This window comes from Leucopleurus acutus (genome assembly GCF_964270905.1).
Source record: "Leucopleurus acutus genome assembly, chromosome: 12".
NCBI lineage: Eukaryota > Metazoa > Chordata > Mammalia > Artiodactyla > Delphinidae > Leucopleurus > Leucopleurus acutus.
The window spans coordinates 14681147-14702576 of NC_139154.1; the positions used below are offsets into that span (position 1 = coordinate 14681147).

Consider the following 21430-nt stretch of genomic DNA (forward strand, 5'->3'; position numbering starts at 1 on the left):
TATAAAAAATGCTTTGAAAAATTGTAAAGTACCATATAAACACTAGAGCTTGAATGTAATTATTATGTGCTTTGATTCTGGGCTGTTACTTCAACTTTATGATTGGCTACTTTGTTCTCATAGTTAATTGATCTTTATATCTGGAATTGAAACTTGGCCAACATGACCTTAGTGGAAAATTCATCTCCCAGAGGGTAAAGAATGTGACAAGAAGAATGCTAATCTAGACACACTTCTGTCCAAGAAGACATCGATTATGTGAAAGAGGAATTTTGAGAAAAAAAATGCGTGTCACTTTGGAGTTTGTGATAAAGGAAGGACAGTCATCCCCAGTAGTAGTCAGAATAGGTTAGGCTGTACCGGAGTAACAAATAACCCTGAAATCTCAGTAACTTAAACACGAATGCAGGTTGTTCTAGTCTCATACGTTTACAGCCACACCCCACGCATTTGTAACCACACCCTCGGGAACACACCACCTCTGAAGTTGCCGCGTCAGGGGAAGTTGGCAACGACAGAGGCACACACTGACCCTCGATTGCATCAGCCTAGAGGTGTAACATGTCATGTCTGACTTCCTGCTCACAGTGCATTGGCCAGACAAACCATGTGTCCCTGATCTAACTGCAAGGGAGATCAGGGCATGACAATAGACATTTACCAAGTAATCCCACAAATGAGTAGATGGATGTTCGATGAGCATGGTCTACCAAATACATGTTCCTTAGATTTCAGGAAAGCAAATATTGAAATGCTGGAGCAACTCATCTGTATCGAAACAAATGTATACATGCCTTGAGAAAAAAAGACTAAAAGGAAATACACCAAAATAATAATAGGGAATACTTTTTTTGAATAATTATTCAATTGTTTGGGGATTTTAATTTCTTCTTCTCTCTTTTTTTTTGTATTTTTTGTATTTCCCTAGCAATATCTAATCAACATGTTTTAGAACCCAAAAGAGTAATACAAGTGTTTTTTTTTTAATTGAGAAACAAGTTCAGAGCAGAGATAACTATGATTCCCATAAGGAAACGAAAAGGAAATCTTTTAAGAATGCACTTCTAATTAGACAGTCACAATTAGCCAGCAAGAAGAAAATGAGAGAGAAGCATAGACACGACTGTGCCACACAGGAAGCTTTCTGATGAACTATGATTTTTTTTAAGGTTTTAAAAATTTATTTATGCAGTTCATAAAAAGTTCCCCACCCTCCAAGTCTTCATCCATGGCATTTTCAGGACCACACCCTGTTCTGTAGCTTCTTTTACTGTCCAAATTGTATCACGTTTCTTGCTGGAGTCCAGGCAATTGAAAATAAACAGACTCACATCTGGGGAATCAACAGACCAACAGCGGCAAAACGCAATACCATGAAACAGACAAATAAAATGTTTGTTACAGGAGTGCCTCTCACGAGTGTGGCTCACTGGCGGCGGCAGCTATGTGAGCGTTTCTTTCTGCCTCGAGTTCAGAAACAATCTGGGCTATCTCAGGGTGACTGAATTTTCCTGCTGTGGAATTGTGGAAGTCCTGCAGTCTCCCAGGTTTGTTCTCAAGGTCTTCATATTCAGATGCCTGAAGAATCATTTCACATTGGTCCAGCTGCTTCACAGATTTAACCTCTGCACTAGATTGGGTCTTATATTCTTTCCAAAGTTCACAGAGCTCTTTTCTGAGATCCTCTGGGAGTAGCTGGGTTAGCTGCTTCATAGCTTCCTCTTCTCGCCTATGTTTTTCTTCTTTGGGGATGTTATCTGCTGGTGCTATGTCCCCAACGATGCATTCTGTCAAATCATGAACCAGGGCTAGGCGTACACATCGGTCTTCGTTAAGATGTTCATCTTTGGTCACCAGAGCCATAATTGCCATCCTGTACATGTGACCTGATACGCTCTCTGGCTTCTGGACATTTCTGTATGCCCAGCCAGTACATGGGACTCTCTTGAGCTGTCCCACCAGCCGCAGGAACTGCAGCAGGTTCCGGGCCCCGTGGCCCGAGATGGGCGCAGCCATGAGGCTACCCAACCCAACAGTGAACTATGATTTTTAAAGTGTGTCTGTGAAAGAGAGAAAAAAGGACACAGAGCCAATGGAGAAGGCAAAGAGGGGGCACAGCTCTATTTACCACCATCTCAAGAGAAGAAAGAAAGAGAATTTAGAAACAATAAAAGCACATACATCAGGGAACAAACAAGCTTAGGGGAAGAAAGGGGATCACAGCTAAATGGGGATTTGCTGGCTGACCAGGAAACTGTCCCTTCCTCACCCTGTCAACTTGAATTTCTCCATCTGCTCCAAGCCACAGCCATCTCGATGCTCTCCGAGTTCCCAGAGCACTTGCCCAAAGTTTACCCAAAATTAAATGGGTAAAGACCTTAGTGGGGTCGACACAAGGCGCTGCCCGGCTGGCTCTTGCCTCCCTTCCCACCCTCATCTCACCACCTTCTTAACTCCCCTCAACTCTGGGCTCCAGCCTCAATGCCCTGCTTTCATGTCATCACTTGACCCCCATGACTTTTTCTCTGCCTGGAACGTTCCCTCTTCCCTTCCCATTGAACTACCCACTCCCGATCTCAGACTAGCTCCTCTGTTCAATGCCCTCACAACACTTTTATCTCAGTTTGTACATATCTACTCATATAGGGGATTATTGATGAGCACTTTTGCTGTCAGCTCCCAGGAGAGCAGAGACCATAGCTGGTTTCGCTCACTGAATGGGGTTTCATTTTTTTAACTCCTTTTTTACTTACTAATGAGGAGCCATGGAGAGATTATATCTTCACCTTCCCTTTCTTTACTGCAGAGCCAGTGTCACTAGGTAGTGGGATATTTTGAACTAGAAATCAAGAAACAGCGAGTTTTCATTTTTCGTTCCCACTCTCATCATGAACTCTCCATGTGACCTCGGGACACTGACGCTCCCCCTCTCTGAGCCTACTTCCTCTTTTAGGAAGTGTTTAATCTACATAGTGTCTGAGGTGCATCCTTCTCCAACATATCGTTCTAGGTCCTTCGAAAGACTAACAAGACAAAGCAGAAGAAATTAGAGATTAACAAGAGCAAAAGAAAGAAAGAGGTCACCCACTAAGAAAAAGAGAATCCCTCATGGTTGACTGAGCCTCGACTCTGGAATCTGAATTCCATTTCGGCAACTTGGTAACCTTGAGATCTTAGACAGATTGCTGCATCTCCCTGGACCTAGGTTTCCTCTTCTATAAGTGTGATAAGAATACCGACCTCACAGTTTTGATTATCTCCCTTCAATCAAGCACTCTGTCACCCTGTCACATCCAACTACATGCAATGATTTTAAAGTTGGTTCCCAAGAGGTTTACAGATGATTCCTGTCTTCGTGATACAATGACAAGAGCATCACCAAAGTCCCCATTCAGACTCCACCACGATCATGTACCCGATGACGCTATCGCCTTCACCCCTTTCCTGTATTTCCAAAGAAAAAAGTGAGATTTCATAGAAGAAGAGAGGAAAGCTATTTCAAACCATTTCTTTTATTTATTTATTTATTTATTTTACAAAGAACCTTAGAATCACTGAATGATAGGCTGTTTGAGGCAGGAAAGACCTTTAAGGACGATCAGTTTCAGCCCTGTCACTTGGCGTTGGTGGTGATAAGAGACCTGGCACATCTATATGCAGTGGAAAGAGAAGCTTGGACTTGGAATCAGAAACCCGAGTTCAAGTGCTGGCTCTGCCAGTTTGGTGACCATAGGTTGGTCACTTAACCTCTTCAAGGGTCCTCAGCTGTGAAAGGGCATGGTCATCACTGTCTCTCGTAGGTAAAGTGAGGAGCCAGTGAGACAGTGCGGGTGAGAGTTCTCTGTGAACTATGTAAAGCAGTTTTCGAGTGAAAAGCACCACCGTGACCGTTAGACCCACAGCCTCCAAGCTCATAAAGCGTATCCAATCACCTACCAAAATACTACATCCTCTCATCCTGCATACCTATAGCATTTTTTATTTACTTATCTTTTTTTTTGCGGTACGCGGGCCTCTCACGGTTGCGGCCTCTCCCGTTGTGGAGCACAGGCTCCGGACGTGCAGGCTCAGCGGCCATGACTCACGGGCCCAGCCACTCTGCAGCATGTGGGATCTTCCCGGACCGGGACACGAACCTGCGTCCCCTGCATCGGCAGGCGGACTCTCAACCACTGCGCCACCAGGGAAGCCCTATAATTTTTTTTTAAGATTTAATTTTATTTATTTTTGGCTGCGTTGGGTCTTTGTTGCTGCGTGCGGGCTTTCTGTAGTTGTGGCGAGCGGGGTCTACTCTTCGTTGCGGTGCGTGGGCTTCTCATTTGTGGTGGCTTCTCTTGTAGCAGAGCACGGACTCTAGGCACGCAGGCTCAGTAGTTGTGGCTCGCGGGCTCTAGAGCCCAGACTCAGTAGTTGTGGCGCACGGGCTTAGTCGCCCAGCGGCATGTGGGATCTTCCCGGACCAGGGCTCGAACCTGTGTCCCCTGCATTGGCAGGCGGATTCTTAATCCCTGTGCCACCAGGGAAGCCCCAATACCTGTCTAATTTTGTGAATCATGAAAGAAAAATACTGACGCCCAGCAAAACCCCTGGCACAGAATAAGGGCACAATAGCTTTTTTCTGAATGATTTAGATTAAAAGGACTAAAGAAGGATTTTTGAGGCTTCCCCGGAGTCAAGAAGTGGATACAGGAAACCACCCAAATTCCCAGTCACAGGACAACCCACAAACACACTTGGGGCTCCAGTATGTTCCTCTCTCTGTTTCCTAGAAAGAGGTGGTGTGGTGCTGAGAATTACTTGCAAGTCAAGTTTTGTTCACACTCACAGAAAAGCACGTTCCCCAAAACAAAGCAAGGACTCCTCACTCTCTAAACCTCACCCACATTTTTGTTCTTCCTTTAAAAACCAGTTTCCAAAAAGGTCATGTCCAGGAAAAAGTTAAGTGAGACACAACCTGAGTTGATTGGCTAGAAAATCAGTTCAGACCCTCCTTGAGAAATTCAGCAACCACATTTGAGCAATTTTCTATGACAGAGATGTGACATGGGCCAGGATGGGTGTTGCCACTGATGGTGGAACCAAGGGTATTTTCCTGGATTACCAAAGAGGTGGTATGTATTCCTCCCAGAAACTGAACCCACCCTAGGTTTCAGTGGAGGCCTTCACCTGAAAATGTCCTCCCTGTTGAAGTTTCAAGTCATTATTTTCATAAGAACTATATTATCCTCAGTGAACTAAGGCGTTACAATGATGACTCTACAGGGTCCCAAGTGACAGAAGCCATCGTTAGCGCTGTTATTATTTTTGTTTAATTGCATCTCCATAGCAGCCCACGTTCACTATGTGCTTTGCAATTGTTTCTTAGTAATAGTCTTCACGAGATCCGTAGGAGGCAGAGGGGGTAACGAGTGTTAGTATTTCTGTGTCGCCTGAAAGAGAAGCACAGACTGCCAACACCCTTCACGAAAGGATCCATCCTGAGACACCCAAGCTCGTCCCAGTCTGGTCCTCCATCTACATTGCCTGCATCCAGGATGCCAGTTATTCCTGTGGTTCTTATTTATAACTATTATAACACCAGGTCTGTGAGCAGGAGGAACTGAACTGGACAATAGAATCAGTACCAGAGATTTTGCACCTAGGACAGACCTTAATGATCACCTAACCAACCTCATGATTTATGTTAAACAAGGCCCACACAGCATACTTTACTCAACTCACACCAAACCACTTTACTCCTAGCCCTTCTGAGCTTTTCTGCTTTTTAATATCATGTTGCATTGTGGTGTCTTGCCTTCCTCTCTTTACTTTTTATATTCCTCCTCTACCCTCTTTTCCCATCCATTTCCTTTATTTTAAATTATATGGCTTAAACTCCAACCAGGAAACCTGAAACATCTATCTGCTAAGAGTCTGGCGTTCTGCCACCTGAACTGGGCCAGCCTCAGTATACTGAAAAAGTCTTTGATGGTAACAGCCAGGTAACACTGAATCAGGGTCATGTATAAGAGTCCCTGAGTCCCTTCCTTTCTCAATCTCCATTCTTCTTTTATTTTTGACCGTGCCACGCAGCATGCATGATCTTAGCTCCCCGACCAGGGATGGAATCCAGGCCCCTGCAGTGGAAGCGTGGAGTCTTAACCAATGGACCACCAGGGAAGTCCCCCAGTCTCCATTCTTGAATCCAGCCACTGGCTTCCAGCCTTGTCCATACCTCCCTGAGTCTGCAGCTATCCTCACACACCTTGGGTTTATCCTAGAGAAGACCATGCTTCTCTCTGGGCTCTGGTAGAAGCCAAACATGGCCGGGAAAAGAGTTTTCTCCTAAAGCTCTGTCACTTCTGTCTGAAATGGATTGACAGTATTCAGAGGAGTAAAAGGATTGACTTCTGTGGTTGACTATGATTTTTCTCTCCTCTACCCTGCCCTAACGGAGAAGTGGTCACCCCATACTCAGAGTGATGGATGCCTACTCAAGCAGACCTCCCTCTTCAGAAAAGATGGATCGTCTTCTCTCAAGAGCCACCCCTTAGCTGCTGGGGGGCTTCCAAGTATTCCATCAATTCATACTCAGCCCTGGGGCGCAATAAACAAATTAAGTCAAAACACGAACTACAACTCCTAAGCGCCCCTCCAACTCTAACCATCTACAATTCTGCTTTTAGGAGTTCTCCCTCCATCCCGCACCAAATATTTTTAGAAACTTAAGTTTCCTGTTCTTCTTCCCTTTTCCTAAGACTACATGTTTATCACTGTTTAGAGCAAAGCAATAAATAAATGAACCAAGTCAGATACTCCTGGAATCTCTGCAAACGCTATGATCAAGTATATGGTTTGTCATTATTTTGGCCAGTATAAGGTTGAATGAACTTAAAAAAATACAAAGCAGAATTTTTCTCTGTGAATTTCCAGTGGTGCAATCATGGCCACGCCCACGCCAGAGCAGACAAAAGGCGAAGAAAGCTGACTGGGGCTACAGTCTCCACACGGAAAGAGAGCAAGTCATTTCACTGTCGCTCGCTCGAGTCAGCAAAGGTAAAGTCCTTATCACATCTTTGGATATTAACACATTTTTTTTGTTTTTCTCCTTGGCTGTGATCTCTCAAACTGCCTCCTCTGAAGCTAAAGCCTCTTCCTTCCTTTCCCATCCCTCTCTGGTTTGGTGTGTGAGTTAGAATCACAGTCAGATTTCAGAAAATGATTCTCTCTACGGGTGGGAAATTGAGGGACAGAGGAACTGGTTACATATGAGGGCACTGGAGGGGGTAGCCACGGCTTTCCTTGAAGGGAATCTCTACAACCAAAAACTGTTAGGAGAAAACTGGGAATTTCTAACGCTGCCTCTCTCTTGCATCTGTGTACGGTAAATATCTCATCCTTGTTGGGGGTTTTCTGTTTCTTGTTTTTTACTTATTCAAACTTTCATTGAATGCCTACCATGTGTGGTGCGTTGGGTTGGACACACAAGGGTTACCAAGATTCTAAAAGAAGTTTACTGTGTAGCAGAGGAGGCAGATACATATGCAAATAATTCAAGGGAGTGAAAAGAAGAGTGCTGAGTGTGAGCTAAGTCATTCATTAAATGTCTCAAGAAACACAAAGGGGAGGTGGTTCTCGTTGCTGGCATCTGGTTCAGAGGCTGACAGGGCTGACAGCTACTGGTGTTCTCTGTTGCAGAAGTGAAGATGGCCAAAGTCCCCGACCTCTTTGAAGACCTGAAGAACTGTTACAGGTAGGAAAGAGCTTCTGTCTCTTGTGATTTAATGAGGGGATCAAGGTACATTAGAATCCAGCTGGGCCAGACCCGCAGAGGCTGTAAAGATGTGTCCTACCTCTGAAGTCAGGGCAGGTTCAGTGAAGACCCAGGGAAACAGCACCCAGAATTTAAACTGAGGTGAAATTGACAGGGAGGCAGCCATTCTAGAAAGATCACTTTTTTTTTTTTTTTAAATGTCTATTCAGGTCTTTTGCCCATTTTTTGATCAGGTTGGTTTTTTGTTTTTGTTTTTTTTAGATGTTGGGGGTAGGAGTTTATTAATTTATTTATTTAGTTTTGCTGTGTTGGGTCTTCGTTTCTGTGCGAGGGCTTTCTCTAGTTGTGGCAAGCAGGGGGCCACTCTTCATTGCCGTGCGCGGGCCTCTCACTATCACGGCCTTTCTTGTTGCGGAGCACAGGCTCCAGACGCGCAGGCTCAGTAGTTGTGGCCCACGGGCCCAGTTGCTCCGCGGCATGTGGGATCTTCCCAGACCAGGGCTCGAACCCGTGTGACCTGCATTAGCAGGCAGATTCTCAACCACTGCGCCACCAGGGAAGCCCGAAAGATCACTTTTAAGGGCTGCTGAGTCCTAGTGGTTTTCAACATCTACTTAGACACAGCTTCAGTCTGGTTCCCATGCCCTGATACAGTAAGGAGTTTTAATGGATTGTCAGAAAGAGAAACCTTTCTCAGGAAAACTTCTTGATCTCAATCTGGAATAGGAAATGGCTTCACAGCAATTTGAGCATGTGAAACATACACGGTCAATCTCATTCAGACACAGGAGAAAGATAATGAATAAAAAGTTAAAATTGTGTAACACTTTAAGCCAACATGGTATTCCCATTACCTATTAAGATACACTAACCACAAACTAGACTATGGAAATGTTGCCTGGATATTTGGCAAAGTATAAATTATTAAATCTGTTTTAGTAAATACATGAAAGCAAAGTGTAACGTATAACCCATTTGGTTCAAATTTAAATGAGGTGCTTCAAAAGTGTTTCTTCTCTCTTGAGGAGCTTAAAATTTTTCCCCGAAATTCAATTACAACTCTTCAATTGGTTAGCCAAGCCTCGTTTTTATAGATAGAGCACAGGTAGAGTTCAAGGCCTGGCCCAATGATTACTAATTCCAAATTATCAAGTACAAATTACTGTGTGGGTGTGTATGCACAGAGGCCCTTAATTTTCAAAGATGACAGTAATGGCCGTGTGTGTGTGTGTGTGTTACCCAAAGCTAATATAGTTATTAAAATACGTTGCCCAGTGACTGTAGTGATATAACAAACAGAATTAAATTCTCATCCTCTTGTTTAACAGTGAAAATGAAGAATACAGTTCCGAAATTGACCATCTGTCTCTGAATCAGGTAAGCATATGACTGTAATTCTTATAAGATTGCTGTGTTTACGCAGTATTTTCTCCACTAGTATAACAATGGCTTGAATCTTAGATGCTTCTGTTTTACCTTCACTAGAAGTCCAGAGACATGCATTTTTTCATTATAAGTGAGACCAACTGCCTCTTTGCACTAACAGTTGATGGCATCATTCATGGTCACCAGATTTTCCCAGAACAGAGCAGAATTCACCTGAAACTCCAAGAATAGAGTCTCCTGGCTCAGCCTTCAATCGGAATGTTGGTTTTGCCATCCTGGGACAGCCCCTTTGGGCCACTTCACCAGGGTTCTGTCTCCTTAAGTGACGTGTTGTTGACACCTTCTCTAACACCAGCTCCAGAGATTAGAGATAGCCCTCTGAGTGTAATAGCCCATGAAGCTGAGGTGGAAGAAGCAGACCAGTTGAAAGTAAAAAATCTGCAGCTGTTCACATGCTGTGTTATTTGGTTAGGAGACCACAGATAGGTACTGCTTTGTGTGTCTTTGGTACTAGTTCTAAAAGCTATACCTAGAGGAGTATTTCTAAAATATTTAAGCATTGTCAAGTAGGTGTTTGACCTCCTGAGGGGGAACTGACTAGAAGGCTACCACTCACTAAGATCACTTGTAGACCTGTTTCATTACAACATGTCATTTTTTTTACTGAAATATAGTTGATTTACAATACTGTGTTAGTTTCAGGAGGAGAGCATAGCGATACAGTTTTTTTTCTGATATAGGTTATTACAAGATATTGAATATAATTTCCTGTGCTATACAGTAAATCCTTGTTGCTTGTCTATTTTATGTGTAGTAGTGTGTATCTCTTAATCCCATATCCCTAATTTGCCCCTCCCCCCTTACATCTCCCCTTTGGTAACCGTAAGTTTGTTTTCTACGTCTGTGAGTCTATTTCTGTTTTGTATATAGGTTCATTTGTATTATTTTTTAGATTCCACGTGTAAGTGATATCATATAGTATTTGTCTTTCTCTGACTTACTTCACTAAGTATAACAAGATCTCATTTTTGAGTCTGTGGTTGGATGACAAAGACCTTCCCAGAGATCACATCTTTTCAGGGAAATCCTCAAAGGAGGGATGGGAGGAAGTGGGTAAAGAGGAAGGAGGCAGAGGAAAAGGAAAGGAGGAAGGAGAAAGGAAAGGAGGAAAGGAGGAAGGAGGGAAAGACTGATGAAACATGGGTTACCCGAGACCAAAATGGACATCCTTCTCTCTAAGTCTGTTGAATAAAACTCCTATTATAAAGGAGTCTCATTCTATGGCCATGGGCAGCCTCTCAGTTTTCATTTTCGTTCCTCACAGAAGTCCTTCTATGATGCAAGCTATGAACCACTTCATCAGGACTGCATAGATAAATATATGTCTCTGAATACCCCTGAAACCTCTAAGACATCCAAGCTTACCTTCAAGGAAAATGTGATGATGGTGGCAGCCAACGGGAAGATTCTGAAGAACAGATGGTTGAGTTTAAATCAGTTCCTCACCGACGATGACCTGGAAGACATTGCCGATGATACAGAAGAAGGTAAGGGGTCAAGTGCAATAATATCTTTGTTTTCTATTTTTAAGCAAATGGGGACAGCAGAGTAGAGGGAAAAATAAAACCTTGAGTAACAAGAGGGCAACCAACCATTCGTCTGGTAACTATAAGAAAGGAAAATTAATTTTTAGCCTTCTCCAGTGGGAAGAGGTCAGCAGTGGCTTGAGTTTAGCATACCTGCTCACAGGCTCACTTCGTGGCCATATTCTTAAGGTCATGTGACTTTGCGCCTTTCGACAGAAAGCAGTTATATACTGTTAGTGGGTGACTTCCACTGTGGAAGTTATGCTCCTCCACATACTAATTATGTCTCCTTGGGCAAGTTACTTAACCTTTCTGTACTTCAGTTTCCTCTACTGTAAAATGGAGGTAATCCCCTAACTGTTGTGAAGATTAAATGAGTCGATACTTGCAAGCTTCTGGACTAAAATAATGCCTGGCACGTAGAAAATATCTAAGAAATGTTAGCTATTATTAGCATTATTACTACTACTATTTTGTTAATACTACCGACACTACTAACTTACTAATGGCTGCATTATCTCTAACCTTCACAACAATCCTACATTCTTGTTTTATATATGAGGAAAGTAAGCTCAGTGAGATAGTGACCTGCCCAAAATCTCACAGTGTGTAAGTAGTAAAGTGTCAAACCAAATCTGTTCTGACTATAGAAGTCATGATTTTTCTCCCATGCCTTCACTATACAAGCCTCCACATGAGATATAAACCTAATATTTTTAAAGTAACAGCTAAATATTAACACATGTTCACCTAGAAAATTGGAAAATACAAGAATGAAAATTAAAACCACGCATACGCATACTACCCCTCAGAGTTTACCACTGCCAGCACTATGTTACCTTCCTTAAAGTCTTTTCTATGTGCCTGCACACACAGGAATATACATGTTAAACATTATTAGGTCAATTACATACAATTTAATATCCAACTTTTTTCATTTGTCAATAAATAAAAGACATTTTAGAGCTCCAGTTTTTTACCATTATAAGTAATGTGACAATGAAGAACCATATCAATAAATCTTCATTTCTATCATTTATTTACTTAGAATAAAATATTCCTGGAAGTAGAATTATTCAGAGCCATGAGGATTTGTGAAGCTATTGACATATACCCCTGTTCAGAAAGGTGGTAGATAGAAAAAACAAAATAAAAAAAATTTTTTTAAAAAAATAAAAAGAAAGGTGGCAGACTATGAAGAACAGTATGGAGGTTCCTTAAAAAACTAAAAATAGAACTACCATATGACCCAGCAATCCCACTACTGGGCATAGACCCTGAGAAAACCATAATTCAAAAAGAGTCATGTACCACAATGTTCATTGCAGCTCTATTTACAATAGCCAGGACATGGAAGCAACCTAAGTGTCCATCATCGGATGAATGGATAAAGAAGATGTGGCACATATATACAATGGAATATTACGCAGCCATAAAAAGAAACGAAATTGAGTTATTTGTAGTGAGGTGGATGGACCTAGAGTCTGTCATACAGAGTGAAGTCAGAAAGAGAAAAACAAATACCGTATGCTAACACATATATGTGGAATCTAAAAAAAAAAAAATGGTTCTGAAGAACCTGGGGCAAGACAGGAATAAAGATGCAGACGTAGAGAATGGACTTGAGGACACAGGGAGGGGGAAAGTTAAGATGGGACGAAGTGAGAGAGAGGCATGGACATATACACACTACCAAATGTGAAATAGATAGCTAGTGGGAAGCAGCCGCATAGCACAGGGAGATCAGCTCGGTGCCTTGTGACCACCTAGAGGGGTGGGATAGGGAGGGTGGGAGAGAGATGCAAGAAGGAGGAGATATGGGGATATATGTATATGTATAGCTGATTTACTTTGTTATAAAGCAGAAACTGACACACCATTGTACAGCAATTATACTCCAATAAAGATTTAAAAAAAAAAAAAGGTGGCAGACATTTAGACCTGCACTTCAGTGACATATAAAATCCCTAGTGGATTCATTTTTTTCTCAGAGTGCATTCATTTGAAAATATAGGTGGAGAATATACAAGGAGTCTTCCTGGTTACTTACAAACCTCCAAACAACCAAAAAAGTTGTACAGGTAATCTTTTAAAAAAAAAAAAACTATTGCCTGAAGAATCTAAGTTTAAAAAGAAACAAATAAGTAACCACAGGGATAATCCTAGAACCAATTCTGCTGACAGGGTGATTTCACCTCTCTCTCAGTTTCCTCACCTAGACTGGGATATTCTTCATGTCCCTTCAATAGCTTGTATTAGAGCATGTATATCATCTATGTTTGTACTTGGACATTAATCTGAGCTCGTGATAACGGTTTTAGAAATCATCAAGCCCAGATCAGCACATTACAGCTTCCAGAGCAACATGAAATACAACTTTATCAAGCTCATCCAACAGCAATACATCCTGAATGACGCCCTCCATCAAAGTATAGTTCTACATCCGTCAGGTCAATACCTCATGGCTGCTGCATTAAATAATCTGGATGAGGCAGGTAAATGGACAACTCTGTCATCTTCCCCCACCCTTTTTATTTCTGTGTTTCTTTTAAGCTTTCTGCTTTTAAAGAATAAACCTCTCTAGATTCCTGGCTTTGCACGATTTATCTAGAATAGGATGAAGCACATCACCCCTCGTAAAAATTCTGGGCAAGGACAGGAACTTCAGCCAAATCTGGAAGCTTTAACAAGAGAGAAGTGTCTTAGCTATGAAAGCTCTAAGTGCAGTTTAAAGCTTTCTGAGATACTGTCTCCTTTGGTTCTCTGAGATAGTCTTATCCTTGATTTTAAAGGTAAGTAAACGGAGCCTCAGAAATATTCAGTGACTTATGCAAATTTACTCAGAAGCCAATGAGGAGCCTGCTGATCAAACTTCCAAATAACACCAAACTAGGAAGAATCATTATCTTTTTATATATATATATATAAATTTATTTATTTGTTTATTTTTTCGCTGTGTTGGGACTTCATTGCTGCACACGGGCTTTCTCTAGCTGCGACGAGCAGGGGGCTTCTTTTCCTTGTGGTGCTCGGGCTTCTCATTGTTGCGGCTTCTCTTGTTGTGGAGCACGGGCTCTAGGCGTGAGGGCTTCAGTAGTTGCAGCACGTGAGCTCAGTAGTTGTGGTGCACAGGCTTAGTTGTTTCGTGGCATGTGGGATCTTCCTGGACCAGGGCTCGAACCCGTGTCCCCTGCACTGGCAGGCGGATTCTTAACCACTGCGCTACCAGGGAAGCCCAAGAATCATTATCTCTGATAACATAATTGTGAGGCAAAGTAGCCAATAAGCTGCAAATATGTTCTGAAGAATGAAATTTAGGATGCAAGAAATTTTGTCACAACGATCCAATTTCCATGGTGTACATATTTTAGCTTAAGGACATGTCATCAGTAAACAAAATTATCTTCAGAGGTCCAAAGAGGCTACTTTGTGATAAACAAGCAGGGCTCTTTCTGATTGGATATATTTCAGCTAACATGCTTTCCACTCTAAGACATTTACAAATTATTTTGTGTTCTACTTTCCTACTTAATATTATTTCACACAATTTTCCCACATATTGACAGAGTATATGTATTTGCCATTTTTAATGGCACTAGAATATTCAATCATGTTGCTATGCTGGTGCCTTGGGTTTGCTCTAAATAATTCAGTTGCAAATGTCTTTGTTTAAATTATTTCTTTCTCTATGAGCTTATTTCTTGGAACGTATCCCAGATGCTGGATTTCTAGGCATAAATAATTTTACAGCTCTTATTAAGCATTGTTCTCTAAGGAAAACTGAACTACTTTTCACTATCCTTAGCAGCATATGAGTGTATCAGCTTCTAAACCCCTCCATTTTATTCATGACTTCACAAATTCCAGGGTCTTATCCCACTAATATAATTATAAGAGATTCAATAAATATGCAGCCCCCAAGCATTCATTCAACATAGAAAATTCTAAAGCCATTAACCAAGTATTTACCTGCCTAGTGAATAAGGCAGACATTGTGAAGGATACGAAGATGTATAAATTCCATTCTTGACCTTCGGGTACTTACACCATAGTTGGGGACATAACTGCACACACACACAGAGCATCTTTTATATATATATATATTTATATTTATTTCTTATTTATTTATTTTTGGCTGCATTGGGTCTTTGTTGCTATGTGCGGGCTTTCTCTATTTGCGGTGAACGGGGGCTACTCTTCGTTGCAGTGCACGGACTTCTCATTGCGGTGGCTTCTCTTGCTGCAGAGCACGGGCTCTAGGCTTGTGGGCTTCAGTAGTTGCAGCACGTGAGCTCAGTAGTTGTGGCTCGTGGGCTCTAGAGCACAGGCTCAGTAGTTGTGACGCACAGACTGAATTGCTCTGTGGCATGTGGGATCCTCCTGGACCAGGGCTCGAACCCGTGTCCCCTGCATTGGTAGACGGATTCCCAACCACTGTGCCACCAGGGAAGCCCACACACAGCATCTTCATAAACACTTGATTTTACACAAATACAATGGATTTACTTTTTTTTTTTTTTGGCTTTTCTCTTTGCCAGTGGAATTTGACATAGCTGCTTATACATCAGGAGATGATACTCAACTTCCTGTGACTCTAAGAATCTCAAAAACTCAACTGTTTGTTTGTGCTCAAAACGAAGGCGAACCCATATTGCTAAAGGTCAGTTGTTCTCAGTCTCCAATTTACCTTCATTTACAACCCATGCATTTGTAGATGATCCCAAGAGGCAGACACCCCTAGCAGGATGGCACAGTCCTCTTTTCTTCTTCTTTTTTTTTTTTTTTTTTTTGCGGTACGCGGGCTTCTCACTGTTGTGGCCCCTCCCGTTGCGGAGCACAGGCTCCGGACGCGCAGGCTCAGTGGCCAGGGCTCACGGGTCCAGTCGCTCCGCGGCATGTGGGATCTTCCCGGACCGGGGCACGAACCCGTGTCCCCTGCATCGGCAGGCGGACTCTCAACCACTGCGCCACCAGCGAAGCCCCCATCCTACTTCTTACCCACTATATTCAGAGGCAGTTCTAGGCAGGATCTGTGGAGGTGGAGGTGACAAAACTACATAAAAGGCAAACTGCCTTCTTCTTCTTTCTCTTTTCCCTGCCTGGTCCTATTCACCTCCCATCCCTGGGCATCTGTTTATTCCATCCCTCTTTGAGCTCTACTGACATCTACTATCTGACCTACATGACAGTAGGCTTTAGTACCAGGGGGCCTGCCTCCAAGAGTGTCAAATAAGCCACTGAGATCACAGGGGATTAATCACCTGCCAGTGGGTACAAAGCAAAACCTGGGGGCCAAGGCTCAAACCCTGGCCTTCTGACTGCAGTGCCTCTCTCTCTTCATTGGTGCCAGTTTTCTCTCTCAGCCCAGCCTCATCTCTACTACCACATTCCCCTCCAAACATACAGACACACACACATGCCCACTAGAGCCAAATGTTTTCTCCACTGATTAGTGGGTGACTCTTATTCAGTAAATGTGTAAAGTCCAACCCCTGCTCCCACCCTAACTAGGATTTACGTGGATGCATGTGTCTCTCTTCCTGGATCAAGTCAGATGAAAGTGATGTCTATAGAGTAGGGCAGTAGCTTCATTTGTGAATTCATTCAACAAACGTTGTTTATTGAGAGCCTTCTATTTTTCAAGCAGTGTCAACAGCTCAGTAGACAGTGGTGAGCCAAAGCCTTATAGAACTCACTCTTCTGAAGGGCACAGACAATAGACGAGCCAAACAACCAGCAAAAAGTGCAAGATGCTGTAAAGCCAATGAACAGGGCGCTGAGATAGAGAAAATGAGAGCATGCTTTTTACACAGAGCTCCCTAGAGATGAGAGCTGCTGCCAGGAGGGAGCATGCCATGGGGGGTGGGGGGCATTCCAAACAGAGGGATCTGAGTGCACCCAGCCCTAGAGCTTTACAAGGCCAGCTTCAAAGATCAGAAGGGACACCCAAGGAGCTGGGACACCCTGAAAAAAAGGAAAGAGAAATAGAGGAAAGGACTTCAAACAGGGAAGTATCCTGACTTTACTTATATTTTCTAACTCAGAGAATAGATCAGAAAGGAGGCAATAGAGAAAATCTGATTAAGATGTGGTAGTAACAGTCGGGGTGGGTGGGGGCGGGAGTTGTGAGACAGGTGGAAAGAAGGAGACAGAATCTGGTTATATTTTGGAGATAGAACCAACAAGAGGAAGAGGGGGAAACTGGGAGAGAAATAGGTTTGAGAAATAAAATCCTTGTTGACATTGAAAAACCCAAGGAAACCTCAAAAGGATATTTAGTTCTTTTCTATTAAAAGAATAGAGAAGAAGCATCTTAAGTTTTTTTCATACTCGCAAGAGGAACAAGAGGAGTGGCGTCTAAAGGGATCACAATTTTCAAAAAATTGTATTGAAAGGATTCAGCTTCTAATATGTCTGGAAAGTTTTGTGTATGTGTGTGTGTGTGAGATTTGGGTTTCTTTAGTCTTCAGTTGTTGACTTAAATACAGAGATAAACATGTCTAAATTCTAAGTTATTTTCCCAAAGTATGTTTTGTACATTTAGAGGTCAAAAAGTTTCCAGGTCTTAGCGTCCTTAGTGCTCATATCTGATGCAAAATGTTCTATTCCCATGTTCAGGCAGGACAAGAAGAATGTTCCGCCCTACCTGTCAGGATACAGTGAGACACTAGTGTCTTTGGCGATCTTCATGATGACATTGGATTTCTCTCCAGTTAACTGAGGAAACCAATTATTATGAATAGATGGGGCCATACATCTAACAGGCATGTAATAAATGCTTTCTGAATGAAAAAATGAATGAAGAACCTATATCATCATGTTACCTACTCATAGTCCTAAAGTACTGTGTATCTCATGAAGACCAAACGCCAAGGAATTGAGCATCAGTTCTTTTTTTACCATCTTCCTCTTCTCTTTTAATAGATCTTTGTTTTCCTTATCCTAGGAGATGCCTGAGACACCCCAAACCATCAAAGATGAGACCGATCTCCTCTTCCTCTGGAGCAACCATGGCAGTATGCAACACTTCAAATCAGTTGCCCATCCCAAGCTGTATTTTGCCACAAAGGGAGAAAAACTGGTGCACCTGGCAAGGGGCCCGCCCTCTATCATTGACTTTCAGCTTTGACTGTGGAGTCTACTTACTTGTGAAGTGTTGACAATCTGTATGTACCATGTACATGAAGGAGTCAAATCCTGCACTCTTAGTCACTCTCTGAGCATGTGCTGAGCCTTTGTAACTCTAAATGAATATTTACTCTCTTTCTAAGAGAGGGCACAAAGTCTAGTAGAACCAACACTAACATATAATGTTGCTTGTTATTTAAAGAACACCCCATGCTTTGCAAACTACCAATCATTTTAATTATTATTATGCATACAATCTTGGGAGGGCCAGGGCTACTGACCGTGGCTACCAAAAAGGCTCTACCCATATTACAGATGGGTTAACTAAGGCATAAGAATACTAAGAAATACCCACCATAGTATTTGGAATGAGAAGCCATGGACCCAGGATTTCATTCCAACTGCTTAGCTTCTGCTTTTAAGTTGCTGATGGACCCTTTATCAAACACTGTAAGTTTCTGGGACCTCAGTTTGATCATCTTCAAAATGGAGGGAATGATGGCTATATCCTTCCTGCCTCAACAGTATTTTATGCCAATCCGTGAGCTCGTTTTAGTAAAATACTTCTTGAAGCTGAGCCTCAAGAAGAAGGCAAAGGATGCAATATTATTTAAAATTATTATTTATTACACTTATATATTTATAAATATTATTTCTAAGATAATTGTAACATTATTATATTTATAGCAATTCTTTGCAGTCTCTGAGTATGCCCATGTATCTTCAACAATAGTAGACAGTGTTTTCCAGGCTGAATGAGTTTCAGGCACTAAGGCACTTTGATCCAAGTTGTGCTTTTTCCATTGCTGTGAAGCTCTGTATTCTAGTACCTGGGAGTTCTGTAATTACGATAATAAATTTGTATTAATTACCTTGTTCGTTTGAACTGATAACTGGCCAAACTCTTTCACTCCTCCGCCTGTGTCATTCTTGTGTCATTCAATTTCACCTGCTCTCAAGTCCTACTAGCTAAAATGGGATGAACCTAACTTTGGCAACCACAGGACAACTGTTATCTCAACTTTCTTTTCTAGAACATGAGCAACGTTTCTTCTAGGTTCTAGAAGTTGTGATCCAATCGTAGTGTTACATTACCATCAACAATGTGAACTGATACATTATTATCAATCATAATTGAATATAATTTAGAAAAAAGTAAATCTGGCCCATAATTACATATTGTCTTAATCATTATTTTACAGCATGGTAATTAGGAACAGATAATAAAAGTAAATAACTATAAGTAGTGTTACAAAACCATACCAAGATTTTATGGGTTTTCTCTCCCCTTTGTTAGCTTGCCAGTATGCATAAAAGGCATAAGAATGATAATATTCCCAGGTTCATTTAAAGCTCATATTACACACAACACATGTGTTCTTATGTCCATACAAACTCACATATTCAGAGCCACATTAAGGACTAATGGATCCTTTTGGAAAGCATAGATACAAAGTATGTTGAGTTGGAAAAAGTTGAAATCAAGAGAACTTGGAATTAGATGTGGGAAGTAGTGGAGAAGGAGTAGTCAAGATGACTCTCAGTTTCCTGCTACTGGAGAGAGGGTGAGCAGTGGTGTCTTAATCAGTATTTTTGGTGAAAATATGGAGTTCTAGGATGAAATATAATGAGTACACATTTTAGACACGTAACTTGAGCTACTGGCAGGACACCCAGATGCAGATGTACAATGGGCAGATGATGATGTGTCTGGAACTCAAGAAAAGTTAGAACTAGATACAGACTTGGAAGACATCAGCAGGTTTTTAGTAGGTAAAATCCTAAAAATGACATCAGAGAGAGAAGAGAAGAATATGATGAACACTGTCGGTTGTCCACCCAATCACCATCTCCCCATCTTCCTTACTGACAGAACCCTGACTTCATTCAGAAAGAAATATGTCTTGAATTGGCTTAGACCAACTGGACTCAAAGAATGAGTCCAATTGATCTGAGCCAATCATGGTCATTCTGTCCTCCCATGACTAAGTCACGTTGAGTTAGTCCTGCCTAATGAGATGTCTGCTGGGGGCAATTTCTGGGAAAGATTTTCTACTCTGATAAAAGAGCCATGTAGAAGAAAGTCTTTTTTTTTCTTCCTTCCTTCCTGCATGAGACATGTTCTATAAGGATGTAGAGCTTGGAACTGTGCTAACCAACTTGCACGTGGGAAGACACAGCCACACGCTGAGGATGGCAGAATGGAAGGAGAAATAGAGTCAGCATTTCTGATGACATTGTTGCACTAAGAATCTACTTACTGCCAGACTTTAAGACCACAAGAAGCATTATTGCGATTTTATTCCTTTTATATTTGGCCGCGTCGGGTCTTCGTTGCTGTGCACGGGCTTTCTCTAGTTGTGGCGAGTGGGGGCTACTCTTCGTTATGGTGCGCGGGCTTCTCATTGCAGTGGCTTCTCTTGTTGCAGAGCACAGGCTCTAGGCATGCGGGCTTCAGTAGTTGTGGAGCACAGGCTTAGTTGTTCCAGGGCATGTGGGATCTTCCCAGACCAGGGCTCGAACCCATGTCCCCTGCACTGGCAGGCGGATTCTTGACCACTGCACCACCAGGGAAGTCCCATTATTGTGATTTTAAATCATTTACATTTGGTTTGCTATTACTTACAGCCGAACTCAGCCTAATTGAGCACCACAGAATACAGACACAGATACAGAGCACTGCAGAAAAACAGAGAGAAAAGGAAAAAAACCTGTTCTCTTGTTTGTTTCACACTGTTCTTTCTAGTTGCCATTACTTTCCTAGGTTTTCTATACCCCGAGTCTGGCTAGAGTAAGACTAGGTATCAATATTTTAAGAAATAGAGAAATACAAAACACTGAGCAAGCAATACCAATTCAAGAAATCTTAAAAAGCATAATAGCTGCTCAGTCTTCAACAGTGAAATATTGAATCATTCTAGAAATGGCCTCAAGTATTATTCTAACAGGATCAGCTATGCATATCCCCTACTCCCTACTCCCCAGCTGCATAAACAGTGAGAAGGTCACCATGATGAGCTTCAACAATCCTAGCACTGAACTTGTTGGAGTCTATTTCTTTAATATGGTCTTATACATCAGTCTCCAAATTGATGAGTATAGAGCCATATCACCTGTAAGTCCAAGGTATGGAAGGAAAAGGGAAAGGATATTTCCCTAACCCTCCCCCCAATTAAATCATCCCTCTGATGCTTACATATACCTACACTTGAACTTTTGGGGGATGATGGAAATAGTTGGGATAACAGTAAGTACTGTGTTGGATGTAAAATATCCTTGTGTATCTATACCTATTCCTTGATTGTGTGGTGGTTTCATGACCATATACATTTGTCAAAATTGTCCTCTTGAGTCTTGGCCAATGTTGGCTTGTCAATATCTCTCATAAAACTTGTTACCCAGAAATTAGTATACTATTCAGGATATGGCCAGCCCAGCACAGCTTAGAGTGGGACCTTGTCCTTCCAATTTTAGACACCATGCTGTTTTTAGAAAGTGACATTAGCTTTTTGAAAGCAAGTGACATTGTTGATTCATATAGGGTTTGTAGGCAACAAAAACCTATAGGTTCTCATCC

General features: G+C 42.0%; 2 protein-coding genes across 3 annotated transcripts; one reads left to right on the plus strand and one right to left on the minus strand.

Moving 5' to 3' along the window:
- Positions 1-1413: 1413 nt before the first annotated feature.
- On the minus strand, positions 1414-2016 carry LOC309970172 (5'-deoxynucleotidase HDDC2-like; the record flags this gene model as incomplete). Its single annotated transcript, XM_082852433.1, has 1 exon — positions 1414-2016. One exon carries the CDS (start codon positions 2014-2016, stop codon positions 1414-1416), a length of 603 nt encoding a protein of 200 aa, XP_082708559.1.
- A 4977-nt stretch (positions 2017-6993) lies between these two features.
- IL1A (interleukin 1 alpha) lies at positions 6994-18692 on the plus strand. 2 transcript variants are annotated; one of them, XM_082851366.1, is made up of 7 exons: positions 6994-7035; positions 7678-7732; positions 9082-9130; positions 10464-10686; positions 13047-13220; positions 15264-15385; positions 17672-18692. In XM_082851366.1, exons 2-7 carry the CDS (start codon positions 7686-7688, stop codon positions 17852-17854), a joined length of 798 nt encoding a protein of 265 aa, XP_082707492.1. In that variant the 5' UTR covers positions 6994-7035; positions 7678-7685; the 3' UTR covers positions 17855-18692. The 2 variants fall into 2 exon arrangements, with proteins under 2 accessions (XP_082707492.1, XP_082707493.1); XM_082851367.1 differs by lacking the exon at positions 17672-18692 and adding an exon at positions 17344-17620.
- The last annotated feature ends 2738 nt before the right edge of the window (positions 18693-21430 follow it).